A 27433-nucleotide genomic window follows, 5' to 3' on the forward strand; every position below is an offset into this window, starting at 1 on the left:
TGCCTTGACTACTGCAACATCCTTTTTTGTAGCCTCCCTGCTAACACCCTTGCACCTCTCCAGTCCATCCTTAACTCTTGCTGCCCGACTAATTCATCTCTCTCCTCACTACTCCTTCCCTTCTCCCCTCTGCAAATCGCTTCACTAGCTCCCATTCCCAGAGGTATCCAGTTCAAATTACTAATACTGACCTACAAAGCCATCCATAACCCGTCTCCTCCATATATCTCTGAACTAATCTCCCGATATCTTCCCTCACGTAATCTCCGGTCTTCCCAAGCCTCCTTCTCTCCTCCACACTTATTCGCTCCTCAACCAACCGCCTCCAAGACTTCTCCCGAATATTCCACATCCTCTGGAATTCTTTGCACCAACACGTCCGACTATCAACCACATTCGGATCCTTCAGACGGAACCTGAAATCTCACCTCTTCAGGAAAGCCTACAGCCTGCACTGACCCTGCTGCCTCCTCGCCACTAATGGAGCTACCACCTCACCAATACCAGAGCTCCTGCAACCCTCAACATATTGTCTCCTTCCCCACCATCCTATAGAATGTAAGCTCGCAAGGGCAGGGCCCTCGCCCCTCTGTATCAGTCTGTAATTGTTAGTTTGCTTACTGTAAGTGATCTCTCTAATTTGTATGTAACCCCTTGTCATGTACAGCACCATGGAATCAATGGTGCTATATAAATAAATAATAATAGTAATAATATTAAGTACCAACAAAAACTTTCTTAATAGTTATTTTTACAAAAATATTGATAAAGAGCAGTAATTGCATTGATGATTATTCCCCAATGTATATATTCTTGCGATTATAAAGACGGTGGTCTGTTTCCTACAGATCTGCTAGAAAAACATGTGACTAACTGGTAATTGAAGAAAGCTAATGGTTTATCAACAGCAGTGCATTGTCTATCCGATAACTGTATCTGACCAACTGGTTATTTGCATTTTTATATTTTGCCATTTCTTCAATTCATTAGGACCCAGCCTATTTGCATTGTAACCCCTTCCAGCAAAAGAACATTGCGTTCAGATCCTGGGAAAGGTCTTTATTTGTGGAGGGGTCTCAGGAGCTAACTCCCTCCACACAAAAAATAAAAAAAAGTTTGGGATTGTGAAAGAAGGGGAAAAAAAACAAAGGCACATAAACTAAAAATTATTTGGTCACTACAAAATAAAGTTAATTTTAATTAATAGATCTTGTAATTATAATTTTCACAACTGGATGTGTTTAAATAAAATGTTCCTGTGCTGAGATAATCTTACAAATGTGTCCCTGCTGTGTACTGTGTAATGGCTGTATCTGACTGTACAGGGACATGGTTTCCGATCATATCACAACTCCTGGGCAGGGGAGGAAGCAAAAGAGAGAATACAGACATTACAGCATGGGATCACTACTGATTTTTTCTGTGAAGCAAAACACTTCCCTGCCTGTTCTTAAACAATGCTTTACTTCCAAGAAAGAATCATTTGCGATCCTATGCTGTACATTTTTTTCTTTTGAATTAGGCCGGTTTCACATTTGCGGTTGTGTCCGCAGCGTTTCTTCCGCAAATATCCGCATGAGTTGTGTATTCCTATATTTAACATTAGGGACGCATGCATCTGCGATCAGTTGCGTTTGACGATGCATGCGTCGTTTCGTCGTCTGCGGTTTGGCGCGGTAAACGATACATGTAGTCATTTTAGAGGCGTCAATTTGCCGCCTAGAAACGTATGCGGTCGATTGCGTAAGGAATGCGCCAAAAAAACGCTTTGCTGTCTATGTGAACACATGCGTTCACAAGCACATGCGTTTGCTTGCGTTCGTGAACGCATGCGTTGCACCAGAGCAAAACATGTCTAGACACTGATAAGCAACCCCCCTTATACAAGGTGAGAAAGGGAGGGAGTGTACAGATGCAGGTCACTACGCAGCAGACAGAGAAGCTTTCCAGACACAGCAGACCAGACACAGGACAGGAAGGAATCTACACTCAGAACAATGTGAGTATATCCTAGCCAATGCCTTTATTTTCTATTTTCTCTCTCTACATGTCCTAATTTATGCCATTTCTTTCTTTCTTTCTGCATCAGAATGTCGTCTTCTTCTGATGAGGAGCAACGTCCTGGGCCTTCTAAAGTCAAACATGTCAGTGAAGTGAGTACTCACCTCGTCAGATTGGTAAGTATTCACTGTCACATCTACACATATGACAATTTTTTTCTTCATTTTTTTAGAGCTCTTCTACTGCGTTAGAGGCTGGGCAGGAGCAGCGGGGTCACGGTCGAGTGTCAAGGCGGCAGCGTGTAAGTATACCTGGCTGACTGTTTACTGTATCCTCACTTTAGTATTCTTGAATCTTCCTTTCTTTACATTCCTATTTTTTTACATTTTTCTTCTGGATTCCTTTTGTATCTTGACTTTCCTTATTCATGCCATTTCTCAGCCTCTGTTTTCTGTCTTTTCCTTATGCTAATGTATCCAACATTAATGTCTGTATTTAATTTTAAGGTTCCAGAATGGGATGAAGACCTCATAGAAAATTACCTCCTCATCTCCCTGGTCCAGGAGCGAGTCCCGTTGTGGGACACCCGGGTTCCACAGTACCGATGGAATGAGGTGGCCAAAGCGATGTGGGATGGCTGGGACAACGCCCCTACTCGGGTCCGAAATGCATTTTGTAAGTATTAGAATGCAGTGTGAAGCAGCAGACACCTTGGCCGTGCTCACACAAATGTGTGTGATGAGAGAAACTCTCAGGAGACAATATAGTTATAGCTATTATAATTAAAGGGAACATACCAGTGGGCAGAGTTTGTTCAGCTTACGAGCATCGCTTGCAAATAGATGCAAATGCGCAGCCATTTTATTGCGCAAAAAAAAGGTTTGACCCAGCAAAACGGTAACGGCGACGCAATAGCATCCATCAATAAGCAATGGATACTTTTTAAATTTTTTTTTCCAAAGCCCACAATATTAATTGCAATATTTAAAATAGGAGGCAGGTCATTGAAGGATCAGTGACCTGTCAGTTATGCCATACTTAGCCCCGCCCACAGTCCCACTCCGAAACACAAGAATCTCATTAACTGAAAACTGCAAATACAGATTAAACACCAACCACAAGACGGATATCACCCCAGGAATCATTTTAAAGACTGTCAGCAGGATTATGCTGAGTAACCTACAGACATTATCAGATTGACGCCGTTATACTGATTAAAATGATACCTTGGTGATGAAATCCGTCTTGTGATTGTGGTTTAATTTGTAGTTTTCAGTTAATGATATGCTTGTGCTCTGGGGTGGCCTGTGGGGGTCATGTGGTGCTCTGCTTACATATTCATCTGTATGGCTTCTGACAGGTCACTGATCCCTCACTGACCTGCCCCCTATTTTACATACTGTATATCTTATTGTTTTTAAAAAAAGAAAAATACATTCATCATGCTGGCACCTGCGCTGTAGCCTGATCAAACCTATAATTTCTATATATTCTATTTATTTAGTGATATAAATTTCTTCAGAAAAAACAAAAATTCTCTTAAAATGACTCCGGCCCCCCTGCACAGTAGCATAATTTGGAACGCTATAGATTCTACTGCGCAGGTGCCACTGGCTTCATTTTCCTACAGGAAAACAACATGGTCTCCACCAAGATGGCGCCACGGCACCTGCGCAGTAGCATGTATCGCATTTCGAATTATGCTACTGCACAGGCGGGCCTGCGCCATTTTGATTAAGAATTTTTTTTCATCACTGAAAAGGAATATACGGAAATTATAGATCCGAACATTCCTCCGGCGCCTGCATGATTAATGTTTTTATTTTTTCAAAACAATTAGATATATAGTATGTAAAATAGGGGAAGGTCACTGAGGGATCAGTGACCTATCATAAGCCACACATATGAATGCCTAATCAAAGCACAACATGAAGACCCCTCCCACACAGCCCCGCACACAGGACGCCCCGGAGCACGAGAATCTCATTAACTGAAAACTACAAATAAAGATAAAACAATAATCACAAGACTATTTCACCAACCAAGGTATCATTGTAATCAACATAACAGCTCCGACGTGACACGGTCTGTAGGTTACTGTGCACAATCCTGCTGACAGGTTCCCCTTAATCAGTATAACGGCACCAACATTACACTGTCGCTAGGATACTGTGCACAATCCTGCTGACAGGCTCGCTTTAATCAGTATAACGGCACCAACCTGACATTGTCTATAGGTTACTGTGTACAATCCTGCTGACAGGTTCACGTTAATCAGTATAACGGCACCAACATTACACTGTCGCTAGGATACTGTGCACAATCCTGCTGACAGGCTCGCTTTAATCAGTATAACGGCTCCAACCTGACATTGTCTATAGGTTACTGTGTACAATCCTGCTGACAGGTTGACGTTAATCAGTATAATGGCGCCAACCTGACAGTGTCTGTGCACAATCCTGCTGACAGGCTCGCTTTAATCAGTATAACGGCACCAACCTGACATTGTCTATAGGTTACTGTGTACAATCCTGCTGACAGGTTCACGTTAATCAGTATAATGGCGCCAACCTGACAGTGTCTGTGCACAATCCTGCTGACAGGCTCGCTTTAAGAGAATTACTCACTTCAAAAACAGACAGGTCATCTTTCCGGTAGATTTCATTAGCAGGAGGGTTGAACCAGCCACATTTCTTTAAGTGTCGCCATAGGATATTCTTACTTTTCATATACTTCAGACAAAACTCACAGAGGTAAAGCTTAGGTGATCTAACAAAAAAATATAGAAATCTGTTTACTGACATCTGTGTTTTTTAATGTTACATATAGCTTCCATTTTTGAATAAGTATTTACAATCACGTCACAATTCTCCCCATATGATAATATCACTGCCCATATGATTACCATTACATAGATCATATAGCTGAAAAAAGGACATGCCCAAGTTTAAGTGCGGGATGGGAAAGGATAAAGGAAAGTGGTACAGGTACATCCATAATGCATGATCCAGTCTGCCCTAAAATAGCTCATCTTTCCTTCCGGATTCCAATTGACAATTTACTAGTCTAACATTCAGAACAAGAACTTTATACGTTTAAAGAATTTGTGTTTTCTCTTTAAAAAAAAATCATCTAAGCTGTGATCAGCTCCTTAGGTAAGACTGTACCACAGATTAATAGTTCTCATGGTAAAGAAGCCTTGTACCCTCTGGAGATTGAGACTCTCTCCCCAGACAGAAGGAGCAGCCTTTCGTCTTTTGAGGGCTGTTTTAAATGGAACAGCATTTAACCATATTTTTTGTATGGTCATTCATGTACTTGTACAAATTAATCTCGTAACCCTTATACATTTCTTATCAAGACTAATTAAATGTAATTATTTTAATCTTTCCACTAGATTGCTACAAATTTCTTATTTGTACCTTTTCTAATGCCAGAGCCTCCTTTCCATGCCCTGAACTGATCCATCTATTGCAGATGAGGTCAAACGAATGCTTAGTAAAGTGCTAGCATGACTTTAGAGTTTAGAGTTAGAGTTGAGCGAATCTGATCGGGTCCCTACTTATTCGGTAAGCTACAGCGCTTGCCGAATAAGCTGCAGATGGAACCCTGATACATGGAGCGCGCCAGCAGATCAGCTGTCCAGTGCCGCAGCTGCATGTGTCGCAGCTGTGTGACAGTCACAACACATGCATGGAGAGCCTGTGTGTTGGGCTGTCCATACATGTGCTCTCCAAGCAGGGACCCGATCTAATTCACTCAACTCTACTGCTAGTCCATGCTCTTTTAATACACAGACAACAGCTCTAAGTGCGCGATGCCTTTTTAGTAATAGAAGGGAATCTAGACTCTCAAATTACCAAAGTATCAGCAGAATAAAAATTACAGCATGCATTTTAATTGAAAGTCTTAAAAGAGATAAGATGCTAAGGCTATGTGCACACATTGAGTATTTGCAGAAATTTCTGCAACGTTTCTGCATCTCTAGGAATTTGATGGCAGCAAAAGCTACCATAATTTGCATGTTGTTTTAAATGCGTGTTTGTATAGCAATTAATACTTTTTGGAGACAAATAAAGATATTTGAAATAAGGGAAAAAAAAAGTTTTGTAATGTAATTTCCTTGTTCACCACCTTTTTCCAGCTTATTTGCCCCTTCCCAGGCTAAAAATACCAGTAAATACAAAACCCGGCACTCAACTTTGTGGTGAGAAGAAATGGATAATTTATTGTATCTTAAGAAAAAACGTTTCGGTCACACAAAAGGACCTTCGTCAGTAACATATATTGGGATAGAAGATGGACACAGCGAGGCCAGCCGACATTAAGGCTGTACATACTCTCTCTCGTCATAGGAATCAGCGTTGCATTCTGGGCATTACCGGCAGCGTGTATAGCCACTAGTAGCCATCTTCTATTCCAATATATGTTACTGACGAAGGTCCTTTTGTGTGACCGAAACGTTTTTTCTTGGGATACAATAAATTATCCATTTCTTCTCACCACAAAGTTGAGTGCCGGGTTTTGTATTTACTTGTCATAACGGTTTGGGAACCTACCTGTGCACCTTCCTAGGTTGTGCACACGTTGATTTATCACTAGGCTAAAAATACCAGTCCTCAGCTGCTCGAAAAATGGCACTTCATATTTCAGGCGCTAACTCTGGCACTTAGCCCAGGCTCTTCCCGATGACCTGGTGCAGTCACATCGGGGTAATAGGATTAGGGATGGTGTCAGCACTAGTGATGAGCGAGTATACTCGTTGTTCGGGTTTTCCCGAGCATGCTTGGGTGGTCTCCAAGTATTTGTAACTGTTCGGAGATTTTAGTTTTTGTTGATGCAGCTGCATGATTTACTGATGCTAGCCAGCCTGAGTACATGTGGGGGTTGCCTGGTTGCTAGGGAATCCCCACATGTATTGAAGCTGTCTATCAGCTGTAAATCATGCAGCTGAGGCAATGAAAACTAAATCTCCGAGCAGTCACAAATACTTGGAGACCACCCGAGCAATAAGTATACTCACTCATCACTAGTCAGCAGCTGTCGCCCTAGGTTGAGTAATGAAGAGGTATCAGCCAGACACCCTCATTACTAAACCTGTAAGAGTTAAATTATCACATACTGAGAATAAAACACTTTATTTGAAATAAAACAGACACATTCTTTAAACATTTAAATTAACCCAATATACTCACCCCTCGTCCAACAGTAATCCAAGGGTTAAAGTGATGTCCCACGTTGTCACCAGCCTCGGTAGGAGTGCTCATAGAATGAACCCACGTATGCTGTAACCAAACAGCAACTGGCAGAACTTGGTGCGCCCTGCGATAACTGGTGGCGGTGATGCGCATGGGGTTATTAGGGCTCATACTCCTCTGCGAGCAAAAGGGACCAGAGAAATCCAATGAAAGAAAATCAGACCGCACTCTGATCAATGTTGATCTACTAGTCCCATCTGCAATTTTTTTTTCTCAGTTGACCGAGAATTGTTCTCATACATTGGATGAGACCCGCCAATGCAAGTCAATAGGTGCGAGAGAAAAATGGACGGCTTACAAACCATGCAAGTGCCATCCAATTTTTACACACCCACGTCCTTGAAAACCCGACATTTCATCTACCACATACAGTAAAATCACAGCGTGACCCAACAGAATAGATGCAATATATATATATATATATATATATATATATATATATATATATATACACATACATACATACACACACAGTACAGACCAAAAGTTTGGACACACCACCTCATTTAAAGATTTTTCGGTGTTTTCATGACTATGAAAATTTTACATTCACACTGAAGGCACCAAAACTATGAATTAACACATGTGGAATTACCGTATATACTCGAGTATAAGCCGACCCGAGTATAAGCCGACCCCCCTAATTTTGCCACAAAAAACTGGGAAAACTTTTTGACTCGAGTATAAGCCTAGGGTGGAAATGCAGCATTTACCGGTGAATTTCAAAAATAAAAATAGATCATTATTTCCCCATAGCTGTGCCATATAGTGCTCTGCACCGTTCATATTGCCCCATATCTGTGCCCCATATATGCTCTGCACCGTTCATTTTTGCCCAATATCTGTGCCCCATACAGTGCTCTGCAGCATTCATACAGTGGGGCAAAAAAGTATTTAGTCAGTCAGCAATAGTGCAAGTTCCACCACTTAAAAAGATGAGAGGCGTCTGTAATTTACATCATAGGTAGACCTCAACTATGGGAGACAAACTGAGAAAAAAAATCCAGAAAATCACATTGTCTGTTTTTTTTAACATTTTATTTGCATATTATGGTGGAAAATAAGTATTTGGTCAGAAACAAACAATCAAGATTTCTGGCTCTCACAGACCTGTAACTTCTTCTTTAAGAGTCTCCTCTTTCCTCCACTCATTACCTGTAGTAATGGCACCTGTTTAAACTTGTTATCAGTATAAAAAGACACCTGTGCACACCCTCAAACAGTCTGACTCCAAACTCCACTATGGTGAAGACCAAAGAGCTGTCAAAGGACACCAGAAACAAAATTGTAGCCCTGCACCAGGCTGGGAAGACTGAATCTGCAATAGCCAACCAGCTTGGAGTGAAGAAATCAACAGTGGGAGCAATAATTAGAAAATGGAAGACATACAAGACCACTGATAATCTCCCTCGATCTGGGGCTCCACGCAAAATCCCACCCCGTGGGGTCAGAATGATCACAAGAACGGTGAGCAAAAATCCCAGAACCACACGGGGGGACCTAGTGAATGAATTGCAGAGAGCTGGGACCAATGTAACAAGGCCTACCATAAGTAACACACTACGCCACCATGGACTCAGATCCTGCAGTGCCAGACGTGTCCCACTGCTTAAGCCAGTACATGTCCGGGCCCGTCTGAAGTTTGCTAGAGAGCATTTGGATGATCCAGAGGAGTTTTGGGAGAATGTCCTATGGTCTGATGAATCCAAACTGGAACTGTTTGGTAGAAACACAACTTGTCGTGTTTGGAGGAAAAAGAATATTGAGTTGCATCCATCAAACACCATACCTACTGTAAAGCATGGTGGTGGAAACATCATGCTTTGGGGCTGTTTCTCTGCAAAGGGGCCAGGACGACTGATCCGGGTACATGAAAGAATGAATGGGGCCTTGTATCGTGAGATTTTGAGTGCAAACCTCCTTCCATCAGCAAGGGCATTGAAGATGAAACGTGGCTGGGTCTTTCAACAAGACAATGATCCAAAGCACACCACCAGGGCAACGAAGGAGTGGCTTCGTAAGAAGCATTTCAAGGTCCTGGAGTGGCCTAGCCAGTCTCCAGATCTCAACCCTATAGAAAACCTTTGGAGGGAGTTGAAAGTCTGTGTTGCCAAGCGAAAAGCCAAAAACATCACTGCTCTAGAGGAGATCTGCATGGAGGAATGGGCCAACATACCAACAACAGTGTGTGGCAACCTTGTGAAGACTTACAGAAAACGTTTGACCTCTGTCATTGCCAACAAAGGATATATTACAAAGTATTGAGATGAAATTTTGATTCTGACCAAATACTTATTTTCCACCATAATATGCAAATAAAATGTTAAAAAAACAGACAATGTGATTTTCTGGATTTTTTTTTCTCAGTTTGTCTCCCATAGTTGAGGTCTACCTATGATGTAAATTACAGACGCCTCTCATCTTTTTAAGTGGTGGAACTTGCACTATTGCTGACTGACTAAATACTTTTTTGCCCCACTGTATTGCCCCATAGATGCTGCACAGATGCCCCATACAGTGCTCTGCACCGTTCATATTGCCCCATAGATGCTGCACAGATGCCCCATAAAGTGCTCTGCACCGTTCAAATTGCCCCATAGATGCTGCACAGATGCCCCATACAGTGCTCTGCACCGTTCATATTGCCCCATAGATGCTGCACAGATGCCCCATATATTGCTCTGCACCGTTCATACTGCGCCATAGATGCTGCACAGATGTCCCATACAGTGCTCTGCACCGTTCATATTGCCCCATAGATGCTGCACAGATGCCCCATACAGTGCTCTGCACCGTTCAAATTGCCCCATAGATGCTGCAGATGCCCCATACAGTGCTCTGCACCATTCAAATTGCCCCATAGATGCTGCACAGATGCCCCATATATTGCTCTGCACCGTTCATACTGCGCCATAGATGCTCCACATAAATCTGTGCCGCTGCTGCTGCAATAAAAAAAACAAAAACACATACTCACCTTTCTTGATTGCAGCTCCCGGCGTCCGGTCCCGGCGCCTCCATCTTCCCGGCGTTTCTGCTCTGACTGATCAGACAGAGGGCGCCGCGCACACTATATGCGTCATCGCGCCCTCTGCCTGAACAGTCAGAGTGCAGACGCCGGGAAGATGGAGGCGCCGGGAAGATGGAGCAGCGCCCGGCGGCTGGAACGTGGACAGGTGAATATGCCATACTTACCTAGTCCTGGCGATCCTGACGCTCCCCGCCTTCCTCCCCGTCTTCTGTGCTGCAGCCTCTTCCTGTCAGCGGTCACCGGCACCGCTGATTAGAGAAATGAATAGGCGGCTCCACCCCTATGGGAGGTGGAGCCGCCTATTCATTTCTGTAATGAGCGGTCCCACGTGACCGCTGAAGAGGGGAAGAAGCTGCAGCACAGAACACCGTGGGACGGCAGGGGGAGCGTCAGGATCGCCAGGACTAGTTAAGTATACCTCAGCGCCCTCTCCCCCTCACCCGCCGACCCCACCGCTACCGTGACTCGAGTATAAGCCGAGAGGGGCACTATCAGCCCAAAAATTTGGGCTGAAAATCTCGGCTTATACTCGAGTATATACGGTATATACGGTATATGCTCGAGTATAAGCCGAGATTTTCAGCCTATTTTTTTGGGCTGGAAAGTCCTCCTCTCAGCTTATACTCGAGTCATACCCAGGGGTCGGCAGGGGAGGGGGAGCGGGGGCTGTCTAATTATACTCACCTGTTCCTGACACGGTGCAGTCCCTGTTTCCCCAGCGCAGGCAGCTTCTTTATGTACTGAGCGGTCACATGGTACCGCTCATTACAGTAATGAATATGCTGCTCCACCTCCCATAGGGGTGGAGCCGCAAATTAATTACTGTAATGAGCGGTAATGGTGAGTATAACCGGGAGGGGATCGGTGCACTGCGCGATATTCACCTGCTCCCCGTTCCGAGCACCGCTCCATCTTCTGCAGTGACGCTCAGTTCAGAGGGCGCGATGACGTGGTTAGTGCGCGCCCTCTGCCTGAATGTCAGTTCAGAAGACGCTGAAGATGGAGCGGCGCCGGAACAAAGTCAGGTGAACATTGAAAGTGCCGGGGGCCTGAGCGACAAAGAGGTGATTATGTGATTTTTATTTTATCGCAGCAACAGCAAATGAGGCAAGTGTCTGTATGGAGCATCTTATGGGGCCATAATGTTTCTGCAGCACTATATGGGACAAGTGTCTGTATGGGACCATAATCAACGTTTGTGCAGCACTATATGGGGCAAGTGTCTGTATGGGGCCATAACCAACGTTTGTGCAGTACTATATGGGGCAAGTGTCTGTATGGAGTATCTTATGGGGCCATAACGTTTGTGCAGCACTATATGGGGCAAATATCTTTATGGAGCATTTTATGGGGCCATAATTAACGTTTGTGGAGCTTTACATGGGGCAAGTGTCTGTATGGAGCATCTTATGGGGCCCTGTCAGGTTTAATAAGTGGGATTTCTTGCCTTATAAATGGGGTTGGGACCATTAGCTGTGTTGTGCAGAAGTCTGGTGGAAACACAGCCAATAGTCCTACTGAATAGACTGTTAGAATTTGTATTATGGCAAGAAAAAAGCAGCTAAGTAAAGAAAAACGAGTGGCCATCATTACTTTAAGAAATGAAGGTCAGTCAGTCCGAAAAATTGTGAAAACTTTGAAATCGTCCCCAAGTGCAGTGGCAAAAACCATTAAGCGCTACAACGAAACTGGCTCAAATGAGGACCGCCCCAGGAAAGGAAGACCAAGAGTCACCTCTGCTTCTGAGGATAAATTTATCCGAGTCACCAGCCTCAGAAATCGCAGGTTAAAAGTAGCTCAGATTAGAGACCAGGTCAGTGCCACACAGAGTTCTAGCAGCAGACACATCTCTACAACAACTATTTAGAGGAGACTTTGTGCAGCAGGCCCATGGTAAAATAGCTGATAAGGAAACCACTGCTAAGGACAGGCAACAAGCAGAAGAGACTTGTTTGGGCTAAAGAACACAAGGAATGGACATTAGACCAGTGGAAATCTGCGTTGGTCTGATGAGTCCAAATTTGAGATCTCTGGTTCCAGCCACTGTGTCTTTGTGCGACGCAGAAAAGGTGAACGGATGGACTCTACATGCCTGGTTCCCAGCATGAAGAATGGAGGAGGAGGTGTGATGGTGTGGGGGTGCTTTGCTGGTGACACTGTTGGAGATTTATTCAAAATTGAAGGCATACTGAACCAGCATGGCTACCACAGCATCTTGCAGCGGCAAGCTATTCCATCTGGTTTGCGTTTAGTTGGACCATCATTTATTTTTCAACAGGCCAATGACCCCAAACACACCTCCAGGCTGTGTAAGGGCTATTTGACCAAGAAGGAGAGTGATGGGGTGCTACGCCACATGACCTGGCCTCCACAGTCACCAGACCTGAACCCAATCGAGATGGTTTGGGGTGAGCTGGACCACAGAGTGAAGGCAAAAGGGCCAACAAGTGCTAAGCATCTCTGGAACTCCTTCAAGATCGTTAGAAAACCATTCCTGGTGACTACCTCTTGAAGCTCATCAAGAGAATGCCAAGACTGTGCAAAGCAGTCATCAAAGCAAAAGGTGGCTACTTTGAAGAACCTAGAATATAAGGCATAATTTCAGTTTCTTCACACTTTTTTGTTAAGTATATAATTCCAAATGTGTTAATTCATAGTATTGATGCCTTCAGTGTGAATGTACAATTTTCATAGTCAGGAAAATACAGAAAAATCTTTAAATGCGAAAGGTGTGTCAAAACTTTTGGTCTGTACTATATGTATATATATATATATATATATATATATATATATATATATATATATACGCTTTACATGTGAGGAGGGGTATACATAATAAAAACAGGTATAATAATCTTGAGCAATACAGGTCACAACTGGTACAGGAGGAGAGAGGACCCTGCCCGCGAGGGCTCATAATCTACAAGGGATGGGTGAGGATACGTAGGTAAGGATAAAGCTGGTCGTGCAGTGGTTTGGTCGATCGGTGGTCACTGCAGGTTGTAGGCTTGTCAGATGAGGTGAGTCTTCAGGTTCTTTTTGAAGGTTTCAATGGTAGGTGAGAGTCTGATATGTTGTGGTAGAGAGTTCCAGAGTAGGGGTGATGCGCAAGAGAAATCTTGTATGCGATTGTGGGAAGAGGAGATAAGAGGGGAGTAGAGAAGGAGATCTTGTGAGGATCGGAGGTTGCGTGCAGGAAAGTACCAGGAAAGGAGGTCACAGATGTAAGGAGGAGACAGGTTGTGGATGGCTTTGTAGGTCATGGTTAGGCTTTTGTACTGGAGTCTCTGGGTAATGGGGAGCCAGTGAAGGGATTGACAGAGGGGAGAGGCCGGGGAATAGCGGGGGGACAGGTGGATTAGTCAGGCAGCTGAGTTTAGAATAGATTGATAGTGCGAGAGTGTTCGAGGGGAGGCCACAGAGCAGGAGGTTACAGTAGTCGAGGCGGGAGATGATGAGGGCATGGACTAGGGTTTTTGCAGATTCTTGGTTTAGGCATGTACGGATCCGTCAAATATTTTTGAGTTGAAGGTGGCAGGAAGTGGAAAGGGCTTGGATATGCGGTTTGAAGGAGAGTTCAGTGTCAAGGATTACCCCGAGACAGCGAGCTTGTGGGACTGGGGAGAGTGGGCAGCCGTTTACTGTAATGGATAGGTTCGTTGGGGGGGTCGCGTGAGATGGGGGAAAGACAATGAATTCTGTTTTGTCCATGTAAAGTTTTATAAATCTTGCGGAGAAGGATGAAATAGCGGATAGACATTGAGGGATTCTGGTTAGTAGGGTGGTGATATCTGGTCCAGAGATGTAGATCTAGGTGTCATCAGCATAGAGATGATACTGAAAACCGGGAGATTCTATGAGCTGTCCCAGCCCAAAAGTGTAAATGGAGAAGAGAAGGGGCTCTAGAACTGAACCTTGCGGGACTCCGACAGATAGGGGGTGAGGTGTGTGGATGGGACACGCTGAATGTTCGGTCAGTTAGGTATGACGAGATCCAGGATAGGGCCAAGTCTGTGATGCCAAGGGATGAGAGGGTCTGTAGTAATAGGGAATGGTCCACTGTGTCAAAGGTAGAGGACAGGTCCAGGAGGAGGAGGATAGAGTAGTGTCTCTTGCTCTTGGTGGTCAATAGGTCATTGGTGACCTTAGTTAGGGCAGCTTCAGTGGAGTGGTGTAACCGGAAGCCTGATTGTAAGCGGTCGAAAAGGGAGCAGGAAGAAAGATGGGAGGACAGTTCAAGAAGGACGCGTTGTTCCAGTAGTTTTGAGGCATAGGGGAGAAGTGAAATAGGGCGATAGCTAGATACAGAGGATGGGTCAAGTGAGGGCTTTTTGAGGATAGGTGTGATTAAGGCATGTTTAAAGTTTGAGGCGAAAACACCAGTTGTTAGTGATAGGTTGAAGAGATGGGTTAGAGTTGGGATGAAGACTGTGGCGAGGTTTGGGATGAAGTGGGAAGGGATCGGGTCAAGTGCACAGGTGGTGAGATGTGATCTTGAGATTAGAGTGGAGAGTCGATCTTCCGTAGTAGTGGAGAAGTTGGTTTTGGAGGTGGAGGGCTGGGTTGTTGGGAGGAAGCGCTCTGGGGGGGTTTTCAACTAAAAATGTCTCTGATGTTCTCAATCGTCTGCTTGAAAAATGAGGCAAAGTCTTCAGCTGAGATGAGTGGGGAAGGAGGAGGTGCTGGGGGATGGAGGAGAGAGTTGAAGGTGTTGAATCACTGTTTAGGGTTGTGAAACAGGGAGGATATGAGAGATGAGAAGTAGGTTTGTTTAGCTGTGGCGAGTGTGGTCTTGAAAGTAGTGAGGGACTGTTTGAATGCGATAAAGTGCTCGTTGGAGTGGGATCTTTTCCATCTCCGCTCTGCAGCCTTGGAAGCTCGCCTCAGTTCTTTGGTCAGGCTGGTGTGCCAGGGCTGTCTGTTGATTTTGCGAGCTTTGGTATGTGTGAGAGGGGCAAGAGATTCCAAAGCTGCAGCTATTGTGGTGTTATATAGAGCGTTGTGTAGGGAACTTATGTCTGTGAGAGGGAGGAGGGATTCAGAGAGTGAATGTAGATCAAGGTGTTTAAGATTTCTGCGAGGGTGTGCAAGTTTGTGGGGTGGGGATTGTAGACAAGGAGTGGAGAGGGAAGAGAATGTGAGTAGAATATGGTCAGAAAGAGGAAGAGGTGAGTTAGAGAGGTTAGATAGGGAGCAGAGGCGGATGAAGATGAGGTCCAATGTGTGACCATCTTTGTGAGTGGCTGCAGAAGACCATTGAGTGAGGCCGAAGGAGGAAGTCAGAGATAGAAGTTTAGTGGCAGCTGAGAGGGAAATTAGATATAAAGATGTCACCTATGTAATTAGTACAGGGCTTGTGTACCTTGCTGTACATGTATTTTTATTACAGAATGAATTATTTTCTGGAAAAAAAAAATGGCGTGGGATCTCCCAAAATTTTTATTAACCAGCAAAGTGAAAGCGGACAGCTGAGGCAGATGTTTATAGCCTGGGAAGGGGGTAATACCCATGGAGCATCACAGGCTATTAATATCAACTCACAGCTGTATACTTAGCCTTTACTGGTTATTAAAATGGGGTACCCCCAAAAAAGGATGAAGTAGAATCCCCCTATAATTAATAACTGTCAAAGGCTAGGCAGACAACTGCGGGCTGGTATTATTAGCCTAGAAAGAAACCATGGATATAGGACCCCTCCCAGACTAAAAACACCAGCTCTCTTCTGTCCCAGAAATGGTGCATCCAAAAGATGCACCAATTCTGGCACTTAGCTTTGCTCTTCGCACTTGCCCTGGTGCGTTGGCAAGTGGGGTGATTGTATTGGGGTTTTCCCCATTAAAATAATTAACAACCATATTCCTCACCTGTCCGGCGAGAAGATAATATTCTATAATGTCTCACAATCATTCTGATGACTTTGAGAGCAGTGACTAATGTGACTAGTCTCATGGACAGCGGGCTCACATGAAGTAATCGCTCCTGCAGTGTGTTGCAATCAGAAAGTTCACAGGAGTTCATCAGCTAGTGAGCCCGGTGATCTCACCGATGGCGCTGCTGCAGGAGAACATTCTCATGCAGCGGTGGTGCCGTAAGGGAGGTCACTGGAGTTCATCAGCTGATATAATATATATATCTACTATATAATTGTCTAAGGGTCACTTCCGTCTGTCTGTCTGTCTGTCACAGATATTCATTGGTCGCGGCCTCTGTCTGTCATGGAATCCAAGTCGCTGATTGGTCTCGCCAGCTGCCTGTCATGGCTGCCGCGACCAATCAGCGACGGCCACAGTCCGATTAGTCCCTCCATACTCCCCGCAGTCACCGCTCACACAGGGTTAATGCCAGCGGTAACCGACCGCGTAATGCCGCTGGTAACTCACTCCGTTACCGCCGCTATTAACCGTGTGACCAAGTTTTTACTATTGATGCTGCCTATGCAGCGTCAATAGTAAAAAGATCTAATGTTAAAAATAATAAAAAAATCATCATATACTCACCCTCTGGCGCCTTTCCCGCTCCTCGCGATGCTCCGGTGACCGCTCCAGCAAGGTGGCACATTCCGGTGCTAAGGATGGTATGCGACAAGGACCTTCCATGACGTCACGGTCATGTGACCGCGACGTCATCACAGGTCCTGCGCGAGAAGGACCTGCCATGACGTCACGGTCATGTGACCGCGACATCATAACACCCTGGGACCGGAAACTGCCGCCGTGCACGCCACAGGCCACAGAACTACAAGGGGCCCTCGGATCGGAAGGTAAGTATATGTTTATTTTTTAACCTGTGACATACGTGGCTGGGCAATATACTACGTAACTGGGCAATATACTACGTGGCTAGGCAATATGCTCTGTGCTGTATATTACGTCCCTGGGCAATATACTATGTGGCTCTGTGCTGTATACTACGGCAGAGGTCCCCAACTCCAGTCCTCAAGGCCCACCAACAGGTCATGTTTTCAGGATTTCCTTTGCATTGCACAGGTGATGCAATTATAAGGAATTAGCAAGACTAAGGAAATCCTGAAAACATGACATGTTGGTGGGCCTTGAGGACTGGAGTTGGGGACCCCTGTACTACGGCACTGGGCAATATACTACGTAACTGGGCAATATACTACATGGCTGGGCAATATGCTCTGTGCTGTATACTACGTCGCTGGGCAATATACTACGTAGCTGGGCAATATAGTACGTGACTGTGCAATATACTACGTGGCTCTGTGCTGTATACTACGTCTCTGGGCAATATACTACATGGCTGGGCAATATACTATGAGGACATGCATATTCTAGAATACCCGATGCGTTAGAATTGGGCCACCATCTAGTATATGTATGTAAAAGCCTACCTTCATTAGTGATATCTAAATACAAAAAAGATACCAAAGTTGTAAAATGCACCATGGCTCCAAATAGAAACTCTATACCTGACAATAAATGCATGGCTAAGGGCCCCATACACATTAAAATAATCATCTTGACCACATTCGATACACAGGTTTGCAAAAAATTAAATTTCAAGAGCTGTTTTGGTTATTCCACATAATCTTTATGTTTTTTGGTGCGCTGAATCTGAAAATGACCTCCGTTTTGTCATAGGGCAACATGTTTCCTGACAATTTAGGTTAAATAAGGCAATACCGCAAAATAAATGAAAATAGACTTATAAAATTAATTTTTAATTACAAATTTTTCATGAAAATCATTTTTGAGCTGAAATTAGCTCATTAACACTCCCTAAAAATTGTTTTTTTTGCCCTGTGAGGCTCCTCTTGGTACATTTACGGTTGTGAGTAGCATCTGGAATGTCTCTCTGAAGCATCCAACAGTAGTCTGCCATCATTATAATGCTCCATTTTCCCTGGTATCTTCTTTCTGTCTCTTTAATGTCCTGGTGGAATCGTTCACCTTGCTCTTCAATCACAGCTCCCAAATTTTCAGGAAAGTACTCAAGGTGGGAATAGAGGAAATGCACTTTCAACTCCTCAGGCAACCAAAAGCTTGAAATGCTTTCAGCATTCGTCCAACAATCTTTTTGCAGTCAGGATCTTTTTTGCTGCCTAAAAATTTCTCTATGACTACAATAAATGAAATCCACCCTTCTTACTAAGCCTTTATCAGCTATAATCCTTCTAATGCATGGTCCAACAAACACACTTTCCTTCAATTTTGCCTCCGAGAGGCTTGGAAACTTGGTGACCAAGTATTTGAAGCATTCCCCATTCCCTTGGAAGTGATTTTAAGAATTGCTTCATCAAGCCCAATTTTATATGGAGAGGTTGTAGAAGAACTCTATAGGGAGGTACCAAAGTTTCATTTTTTCAAAGACTGAGCACCCTCGGCTCTTCATGGTCCAGTGATTTTGTCGGTCTCGACTGTTCCACAGACCAAACATGTTGCTCCAGCAGCATGCACAAGACCTTTACGTCCCCACACACTTGCTAACCGTGGTCTTCATATTTCAGTTTAAAACCAACCAATTCCAAGTTCTCGTAGGTTTCCTTCAAGTGTAACGAGTAACCTACAGGGATGGAAGCGTAAAAACCGCCATTGTGGAGTAAAACTGCTTTGAGACTTCTTTTTGAAGAATCTATAAAAAAGATGCCATTGCTCTGAATCAAATTGGATTTTGAATTGACCTATCAAACCTTCGACATCAATGCAATAAACCAACTTGTCTTCCTGGGCAAAGTAAGGAACGAACTCCTTTTCACAATGTCTGAACCATGAAAAAGACACTCCTGAAAACATTAAACTCCTGCTTTTGAGCCTTGATCCGAGTAACTCAGCTGCATCTTTGGGAAGATCCAAGACTCTTATTAAATCCTTCATCTCTTCCTGGAAAAAAAAATGTTGGTTTTGTATAATCTTCAAAGTCAGAACTTGATTCGTCATCTGGTTCAGATATGATTCCACCTTCATCGGAGCTAGGCATCTCTTCCAAGGTAGCAGGGGCTTTGGGTACTGGTATATCTGTGGGGAATGGCACAAATTGCTGAGTGAAGATTGAGGTATGAAATGGAATGCTTCTATTTGGAATTATACCCTTTCATATTGCATGAACAAAAGTAACAGTTGTCACTATGGTGCTTTTGCTCTCGCTATACCACAGGAATCTGATAATGGAGAGTTTTTTTCTTACCTTTCAAACAAATTTGGAGGTCTTCAAGCACACCATTTGCACACTTTAGGACGTGCCCAAGTTTTCATCCAAAGCATGTGACATATATTTTTTTCACAAAGTCTGTAATATTCAGCTGCTGATTCAACACTGTATATTCACCACAAATAAAATAGAAACGGTCAGGCGAATTAACACACGTCCACAAAGCCATAATGCTAATTTGGGGAAACACAGCTGATAAATGAAATGCCAATGCAAGTTTCTTGAAAGCATAAGGTCCTTTCATTATGTCACGAACCGCCTGACTGCCCCCAGCTATTCACGCAGTTCCTATTGATGTTAATGGGGAAAGAAAATAAGCTGCCTTCCGATGATTCGCACCAGAATTTGCAGAAGAACCTATTAGGTTTGTGGCAAGTCCTGAGGTTTAGGATATTTTTTCGCTATCAAAACACCAAAATACATGGATATTACATGAAAATAATCAAACAGCTTTTTAGTCGCAGACCTGTGTAATTGTTATGATCAGTTCACAGTCCAAATGTATAAATGACTACTGTCGCCATACAAATGCCAAAAATCAGCTTTTACTATTATTACAATTCAGTACTACAGTAAATCACATAATGTAACATTAAAGGAGCAGTCAGACGGCCACATAACAAGGATAATGATCGCATTGCAATACTCTGACTGGTCGGCGGCTCTCCTGACACAAGTGTGACAGCTGCATTGAGAGCCGCCGGCAGGTACGGACTGGGGATGAAATTCAGCCCTGGCATTTGAAATCACACAGTCCCATGCTGTCCCCGTCCCCAAGCACCAGATGGGATATATTACTTACATTACCATGGATGGAGGAAAGCAAGATTTACTACAAGACCAATATTTCTAATGATACCTGTGGCCTGCTGGGGTAAGAGACGGAGTCAGTGACTTTGTGCTCCATGACAACTCTTAACAGTATGGGTGTATTGAGAACACAGATTCTGTTAATAACGTACCAGATAAGGCAGCCCATGACAAGACAGGCCCTTCTGGCATTTGCCAGAATTGCAAAATGGCCAGTGCGGCCCTGGCCACCGGCCAGTCTGAGAATTGCGATGCAATCGTTATCCATGTAATATGGCCATCTGACTGCGCCCTAACAAGAAGTACATGCCTAGTAAAACCACACCTTGCATATTCCTGTGGGTAAGGTGAAGAGTACCATGTCTGAATTTCATATTTTCCAAATTCAATGACTGCTGGATACCGGCCTGTCTGGTCACTCATAGATTTGCATCCTATTTTCTATCCAAGACGGAATAAGCATATATTAGAAAGGCATAAAAAATAGGCAAGTAAATACATAGAAGTCCTGCAGCGTGGAACTGAGCTCATTATGTTAAAATATTCATTTTTTTAATAAATATGAAAAAAACACGAGTGCTGTCACATAGATGTTAACTCATTTTTTTTCTTATGATGGCATTTGATTTTTTTTTTATAAAAAGTGCTTGTATAAGAAACAAAACAGTAAAAAAAATACATTGTAAAAGCTACAATACATGCATAGAGTATTATCCAATTATGATGAAGTCATTAAAAGGGAATTTGTCAGTAGGACCAACCCTCCTAAGGTGTCTATATTGGTATGTAGGTTATAAATTGATACCTTCTTATTACCGATCCGATGTCTTATTCTACAGAAATCAACATTTTTTTTCTATGCAAATGAGCTACTCAGGACTATGGACAATATGCATGGCCATGGATTTAGTGGGACCCCTGATAAGATTTGCCAGAGCACATCAGTATCTACTATATAATTGTCTAAAGGTCACTTCTGTCTGTCTGTCTTTCACGGATATTCATTGGTCGCGGCCTCTGTCTGTCATGGAAATACAAGTCGCTGATTGGTCGTGGCAAAACGCCCACGACCATTGCTGTGACCAATCAGCGACGGGCACAGTCTGGCGGCAACATGGCCGCTCCTTCCTCCCCGCAGTCAGTGCCCGCTCCATACTCCCCTCCAGTCAGTGCTCACACATGGTTAATGGCAGCGCTAATGGACCGCGTTATGCCGCGATGTAACGCACTCCATTAACGCTACTATTAACCCTGTGTGGCCAACTTTTTTTTTTTTTTTTACTATTGATGCTGCCTATGCGGCATCAATAGTAAAAAGATCGAATGTTAAAAATAATTAAAAAAAATAAAAATTCATCATATACTCACCTTTCGGCGCCTTTCCCGCTCCTCACGACGCTCCGGGAACCGGTCCATGCATTGCGATCTCGCGAGATGATGACGTAGCGGCCTTACATACAGGATTTGCCGATTGGGGGGGGGGGGGGGGGGAGTGCTGCCTTATTCTACAGTATCTGCCTATAGGGGGGTGCTGCCTTATTCTACAAGATCTGCCTATAGGGGGGGGTGCTGCCTTATTCTACAGTATCTGCCTATAGGGGGGAGTGCTGCCTTATATACAGGATCTGCCTATGGGGGGGGGGGGGGGGTTGGAGTGCTGCCTTATATACAGGATCTGCCTATGGTGGGGGGGGGGGGAGAAGTGCTGCCTTACATACAGGATCTGCCTATGGGGGGGGGGGGAGTGCTGCCTTACATACAGGATCTGCCTATAGGGGGGGTGCTGCCTTATTCTACAGTATCTGCCTATGGGGGGGGGGGGGGGGGAGTGCTGCCTTATTCTACAGGATCTGCCTATGGGGGGGGAGTGCTGCCTTATTCTACAGGATCTGTCTATGGGCGGTGCTGCCTTATACTACAGGGTCTTCCTATGGGGGGGTGCTGCTTTAAACTACAAGGTCTGCCTATAGGGATGCTGCCTTATGCTATATTGAGGACTATCTGGCACATTATACTATATATGGAGGTCATCTATGGGGCCATCATACAGTGTGGGGATTACAGTGTTGGAGCCATCAAACAGTTTGAAGGCTACTAAGGGGTCAGTATACTGTGTGGGTGGTACTATACAGTTAGGGGGCATTATACTGTGTATAGGGGAGCTGTACAGGGGGGAGACTCGGGACATTATTAAATGTAAAGTGGGCACTTATTGTAATAGGGGAACTCAGGTTACTGTGACTATCAAAGGGGCACACAGAGGGCATTATTACTTTCTAGGGGGCAAAATGTGGGCTCTGTTTTCTAGGGCACTTGCACCCGGCATTACTATATTATAGTGGGGTGCTTTAGAATTTAGAGGGAACCACAGAGTAGGTGCAGTAACAGGGTCACATATGGCAGCAGAGGCTCAGTATCCTGGTATCAGGTGCAGTAATAGGGACACATAGGGCAGCAGCGGCTCAGTATTGGGGTACCAGGTCCAGTAATGGGGACACATACGGCAGCAGCGGCTCAGTATCGGGGTATCAGGTGTAGCAATAGGGACACATATGGCAGCAGGGGCTCAGTATTGGGGTATCAGCAGAAGGAGGGGTTTGTGCAGGTTGGGAATAGATGGTGATGGCTGGAATGTGAGAAGTGAAACGTGTCTTTGTTTTCTCTTCATACGAGTTGTAGCTGGAAGAAGCTGTCATGTCGGTCTGGGCCAGATGGAAAAGACAGGAAAAGTGACGATTCCATCATAAAGAACGTCAGCGGTAAGTCATCATCTATGACTGTGCTGTGATCTCTTATATGTTCTGTAGGGTTGGTATCTACCACTGACCACATGGCGGTAATATCCATGTTGGTCGTTATATAGAGATTATCTTCAGTAACAGCGCGGTCATCTGCTAAGGTTCTCCTCCACTATTGGGGGCATCATTGAGTTGTAATCAAGGTTACCTGATTAGGGGCCCACTCAGAAGCTTCGCCCCCCACCCTGTACCAAAACCCTAGCTACGCTTCTGGGTGCACTCATTTAAGTGTATTTAGTTTTTATCTCAATTGGGAAAAAAATGCAATAAATACACTGAAAATTGACATGCTGGTCAAAAAAAACTTGTGGAGAAAAAAAACTCATCATGTGTATGAGATTTTAGAAATCCCATTCGTTTGTTACTTACTGTAAAATGCATTTTACTTTTTAAACACATGAATGGAGGCGTGTCTGGAGCAATTACAGTCACCGCTCATAGCACTGACTGACAGCCGGCTGTGCAGTACATTAGTGCACAGTACAGACGCCGCTCTCAGTCCTGTGCCTGGTGCCTGCACTCGCCCCAGAACACCTGCATGACTGACAGCCAGCGGCTCCCAGGAGGAATAAGGCTATGTGCACACGTTGCGGATTGGGGTGCAGAATTTTCTGCACAAAATCCGCATCTCTTGGCAGAAACCGCAGGTGCAGATTTGCCACGGACTTTCTGTGGATTTTGTGCGGTTTTTATGCGAAATTGATGTGAATTTTTTGCGGATTTTACCACTGCGGATTTCTATAATGGAAGGGTGCAGAAACGCTGCAGATCCGCACAAAAGAAGTGACATGCACTTCTTTTAAATCCGCAGCATTCCGCGCGGATTTTTCCGCACCATGTGCACAGCCTTTTTTTTTTTCACATTGATTTACATTGTACTGTAAATCACAGTGCAGATCTGCAGCGTTTTTGCTTGGAAAAATCCACGGCGGATCCGCACTAAACCCGCATCGTGTGCACATAACCTAAAGCTCATTTTCTCCCAGATAGCACACTTTTAGTACAGCAGCGGAGCACCTACATAACACAATTAACTCTATGCAAATCAATTCTCCCACAGCTAATTGGAACGTTTCTCAACCCATTCATAAAAAATGTTTGCATTGAGGCAGAGAGTTTTATCCTGCAGAATAAAAATGCCATTACAGAGTGCATCCAGACTAATCAATTCCAGCGCATCAAAAGGAATTTGCTGGCTTGCCTTTTCCCCATAGCGTATTCTGTCACCATCTCTTCCCAGCTATCCAAATGATGTCAAAGAAAGCCATGTTCTTCCACACCTCAACAGTACGGTGCTAATACTAATGCAATGGATAGGAGCTGTCATGAGCATGTCAACTAGTCAGCGGCTATGCTGCCCCATATACAACAAGCACTAGATTTCACAGTAGTAGTCAATTAATCAGTGGTGTACTCTTTCAAGCTAGGTCCACAGTGGTCTATAAAAGGGTCCAGCTATGTAAAATAATGTCACAGGCTAATGAAACGTGACAACTACAATGTTTACAGCTCCTTTTTGTTACTCTTGCACAAAAGGATATTTATTCTATTATATGGCCATTTGTTTATTTTGGATAGAAATTCCCTTCACCTGCCTTTCAAAAAGAGCACAAAAAAAAGAAAGACCAGAAAGGGCCTCAAGAAAAGCAAAGTCATTAATCAGAATTACTCACCTCAAAAGACAGCTCACGAGCCTGTCTGAATAAATCAACATCTTCCTGGGTTACAAAGTCTGGCCTTTTGGGAACACAAATCATATCCCATATTTCTTGTTTGATACTCATCTTTGGGTCATGATCTGACGTACAAAGGAGAAAGATCACTGAAAACTATGGAAATATAATCACTACAATTAATGTAGAAAATAATTGTGTAAAAAAAAAAATCAGATGTAGACATGTAACACATACTAGTAGTGGAATGGTGCTTGCACGCAGAACAAGGTACAAAAGAATTCACAATCTGGAGGCCTTCCATTTTGGTCTCCATATAAAAATATGGAAGCAAACTAATCTGATATTACCAAGCAGAACTTACAGCCTACAGAGCCATAGACTAACCAACAACTTTCTAGTTATTTTAACATAATCAAAATGCTGAGGATGACCTGTATCTGTATGGCCAGTGCCTGCAGCATGTGCTCGGTCTGGAAAGTGTAAACTTAACAAAATGGAAAGGGGTTGTCCACCGCTCAGACAACCCCATCCAAATTACTATATTTCACTGGGTAAAATAAAAACCACCTGTAGACTAGCCACACTGGCGACAGGCTTCAAATTAAGGCGGTATGTCAGTCGAGCCCAGCAGCCAAACAGTGGCCACTAATGGTCCACCTCACTCTCACTTCCTCCACACGGAGCCGACATCTGGAGACATTTAGAGAACAGCAGCTCTTCCTTCTTCTGGATGTGAGTTACAAAGGAAGAGGAAGTGAAGCAAACCTTTAGTCACTGATCGGATGCAGGGCTTCCGTGACCGAACAACAGTGTCGCTGGAACGGCAGCCATGCCAGAGAAACAAACAGGCTACTTTTATTTTACAAGGAGGAACATAGCAATTGCGAAGGTGTTCTCCGAGTAGTGGAAAACCACTTTAAAAAATATCACAAAGTGTTTTCCCAGCACATTAATACATTGTACAGTTAGAAGACATACTATATTGGTAGGGATCCAAAAGCTAGGAGCACCAGAATTTCCTTAAAAAAGGGGATGCATCACTCTTCAAAATACCAACAACCAGACATAAGTGTTATTCACGGATTTGGTGCTCACCTGTGATGTTTTTCTCAGCTGTTATCTGGATGAGAAAAATATTGCGAGTGGCTATGTACAGTTGTGCTCAAAAGTTTACATACCCTGGCAGAATTTTTGCTTTCGTGGCCCTTTTTTCAGAGAATATGAAAGATAACACCAAAATTTTTTCTCCACTCATGTTTAGTGGTTGGCGTAAACTATTTATTGTCAAACTACTGTGTTTTCTCTTTTTAAATCATAACGACAACCCAAAACATCCAAATGACCCTGATCAAAAGCTCATATACCCTGGTGATTTTGACCTGTTAAAATGCACAGGACTTGACACAAATGGGTTTGAATAGCTACTAAAGGTAACATCCTCACCTGTGACCTGTTTGCTTGTAATCAGTGTGTGTGAATAAAAGCTGAGTGAGTTTCTGGGATCCAGACAGACTCTTGCATCTTTCATCCAGCCACTGAAATTTCTGGATTGTGAGTCATGGGGAAAGCAAAAGAATTGTCAACGGATCTAAGGGAAAAGGTAGTTGAACTGTATAAAACAGGAAAGGGATACAAAAAGATAGCCAAGGAATTTCTGGCACCTGAACCCATGGAAGCACATTTGTGCGAAACGGCCGTCGTCCGTTCTCCTGTCCCCGCACCCCCCACTTTTACCTGCCGCCTCTCCACAGATGTCTAATGCCGCATAAAGCGAATTAAAGGACATTGTTTTTCAGCAATCTTGGGGTGAGTGCCACATCTTTTATGCTATCCAAGGAATTGATAATGCCAGTCAGCAGCGTTCAAACTGTGATTAACAAATGGAAAATCAGGGGCTCTGTAAAAACAAAACCACGGTCAGGTAGACCAACAAAAATTTTGTCCACAACTGCCAGGAAAATTGTTCAGGATGCAAAGAAAAACCCACAAATAACATCAGCTGAAATACTAGACACTCTGAAAACTAGCAGTGTGGCTGTTTCATGATGCACAATAAGGAGGCACTTGAAGAAAAATGGGCTGCATGGTCGAATAGCCAGAAGAAAGCCATTACTGCGCAAATGCCACAAAGTATCTTGCCTAAAATATGCAAAACAGCACAGACAAGCCTCACAACTTCTGGAACAAGGTAATTTGGAGTGATAAGACCAAAATTGAACTTGGCAACAGGAAAGATGAATGCTGCACGTTATCAGCAAATACTGGAGGCAAATTTGCAATCATCAGCCCGGAAGCTACACATGGGACATACTCGGACATTCCAACATGACAACGATCCAAAACACAAGGCCAAGTTGAACTGTCATTGGCTACAGCAGAACAAAGTGAAGGTTCTGGAGAGGCCATCTCAGTTTCCTGACCTCAATATCATTGAGCCAGTCTGGGGAGGTCTTAAGCGCGCAGTTCATCCTAGACAGCCCAGGAATTTACAGGAACTGGAGGCTTTTTGCCAAGAAGAGTGGTCAGCTCTACAATCTGAGAAAATAAAGAACCTAATCCACAACGACCACAAAAGACCTCAAGCGGTCATTGATATTAGATGGGGCAATACACGGTATTAAGAAACTGGGTATGTAAACTTTTGATCAGGGTCATTTGGATGTTTTTGATTGTCATTATGATTTAAAA

At 43.9% G+C, this 27433-nt stretch overlaps 1 protein-coding gene across 2 annotated transcripts in view; it reads right to left on the reverse strand.

The window, feature by feature from the left end:
• Nucleotides 1–27433, reverse strand: part of KAT6B (lysine acetyltransferase 6B) — a 259060-nt gene that overhangs the window by 75359 nt on the left and 156268 nt on the right. For both annotated transcript variants that reach the window (XM_069752999.1, XM_069752998.1), the window contains exons 8-10: nucleotides 24743–24867; nucleotides 20597–20712; nucleotides 4629–4770 (exon numbers count right to left, since the gene is read on the reverse strand). In XM_069752999.1, the coding sequence (XP_069609100.1) occupies nucleotides 4629–4770; nucleotides 20597–20712; nucleotides 24743–24867 (383 nt within the window). The remainder of the gene's footprint in view (nucleotides 1–4628; nucleotides 4771–20596; nucleotides 20713–24742; nucleotides 24868–27433) is intronic.

This window comes from Ranitomeya imitator, chromosome 2 (assembly GCF_032444005.1).
Source record: "Ranitomeya imitator isolate aRanImi1 chromosome 2, aRanImi1.pri, whole genome shotgun sequence".
Classification (NCBI taxonomy): domain Eukaryota; kingdom Metazoa; phylum Chordata; class Amphibia; order Anura; family Dendrobatidae; genus Ranitomeya; species Ranitomeya imitator.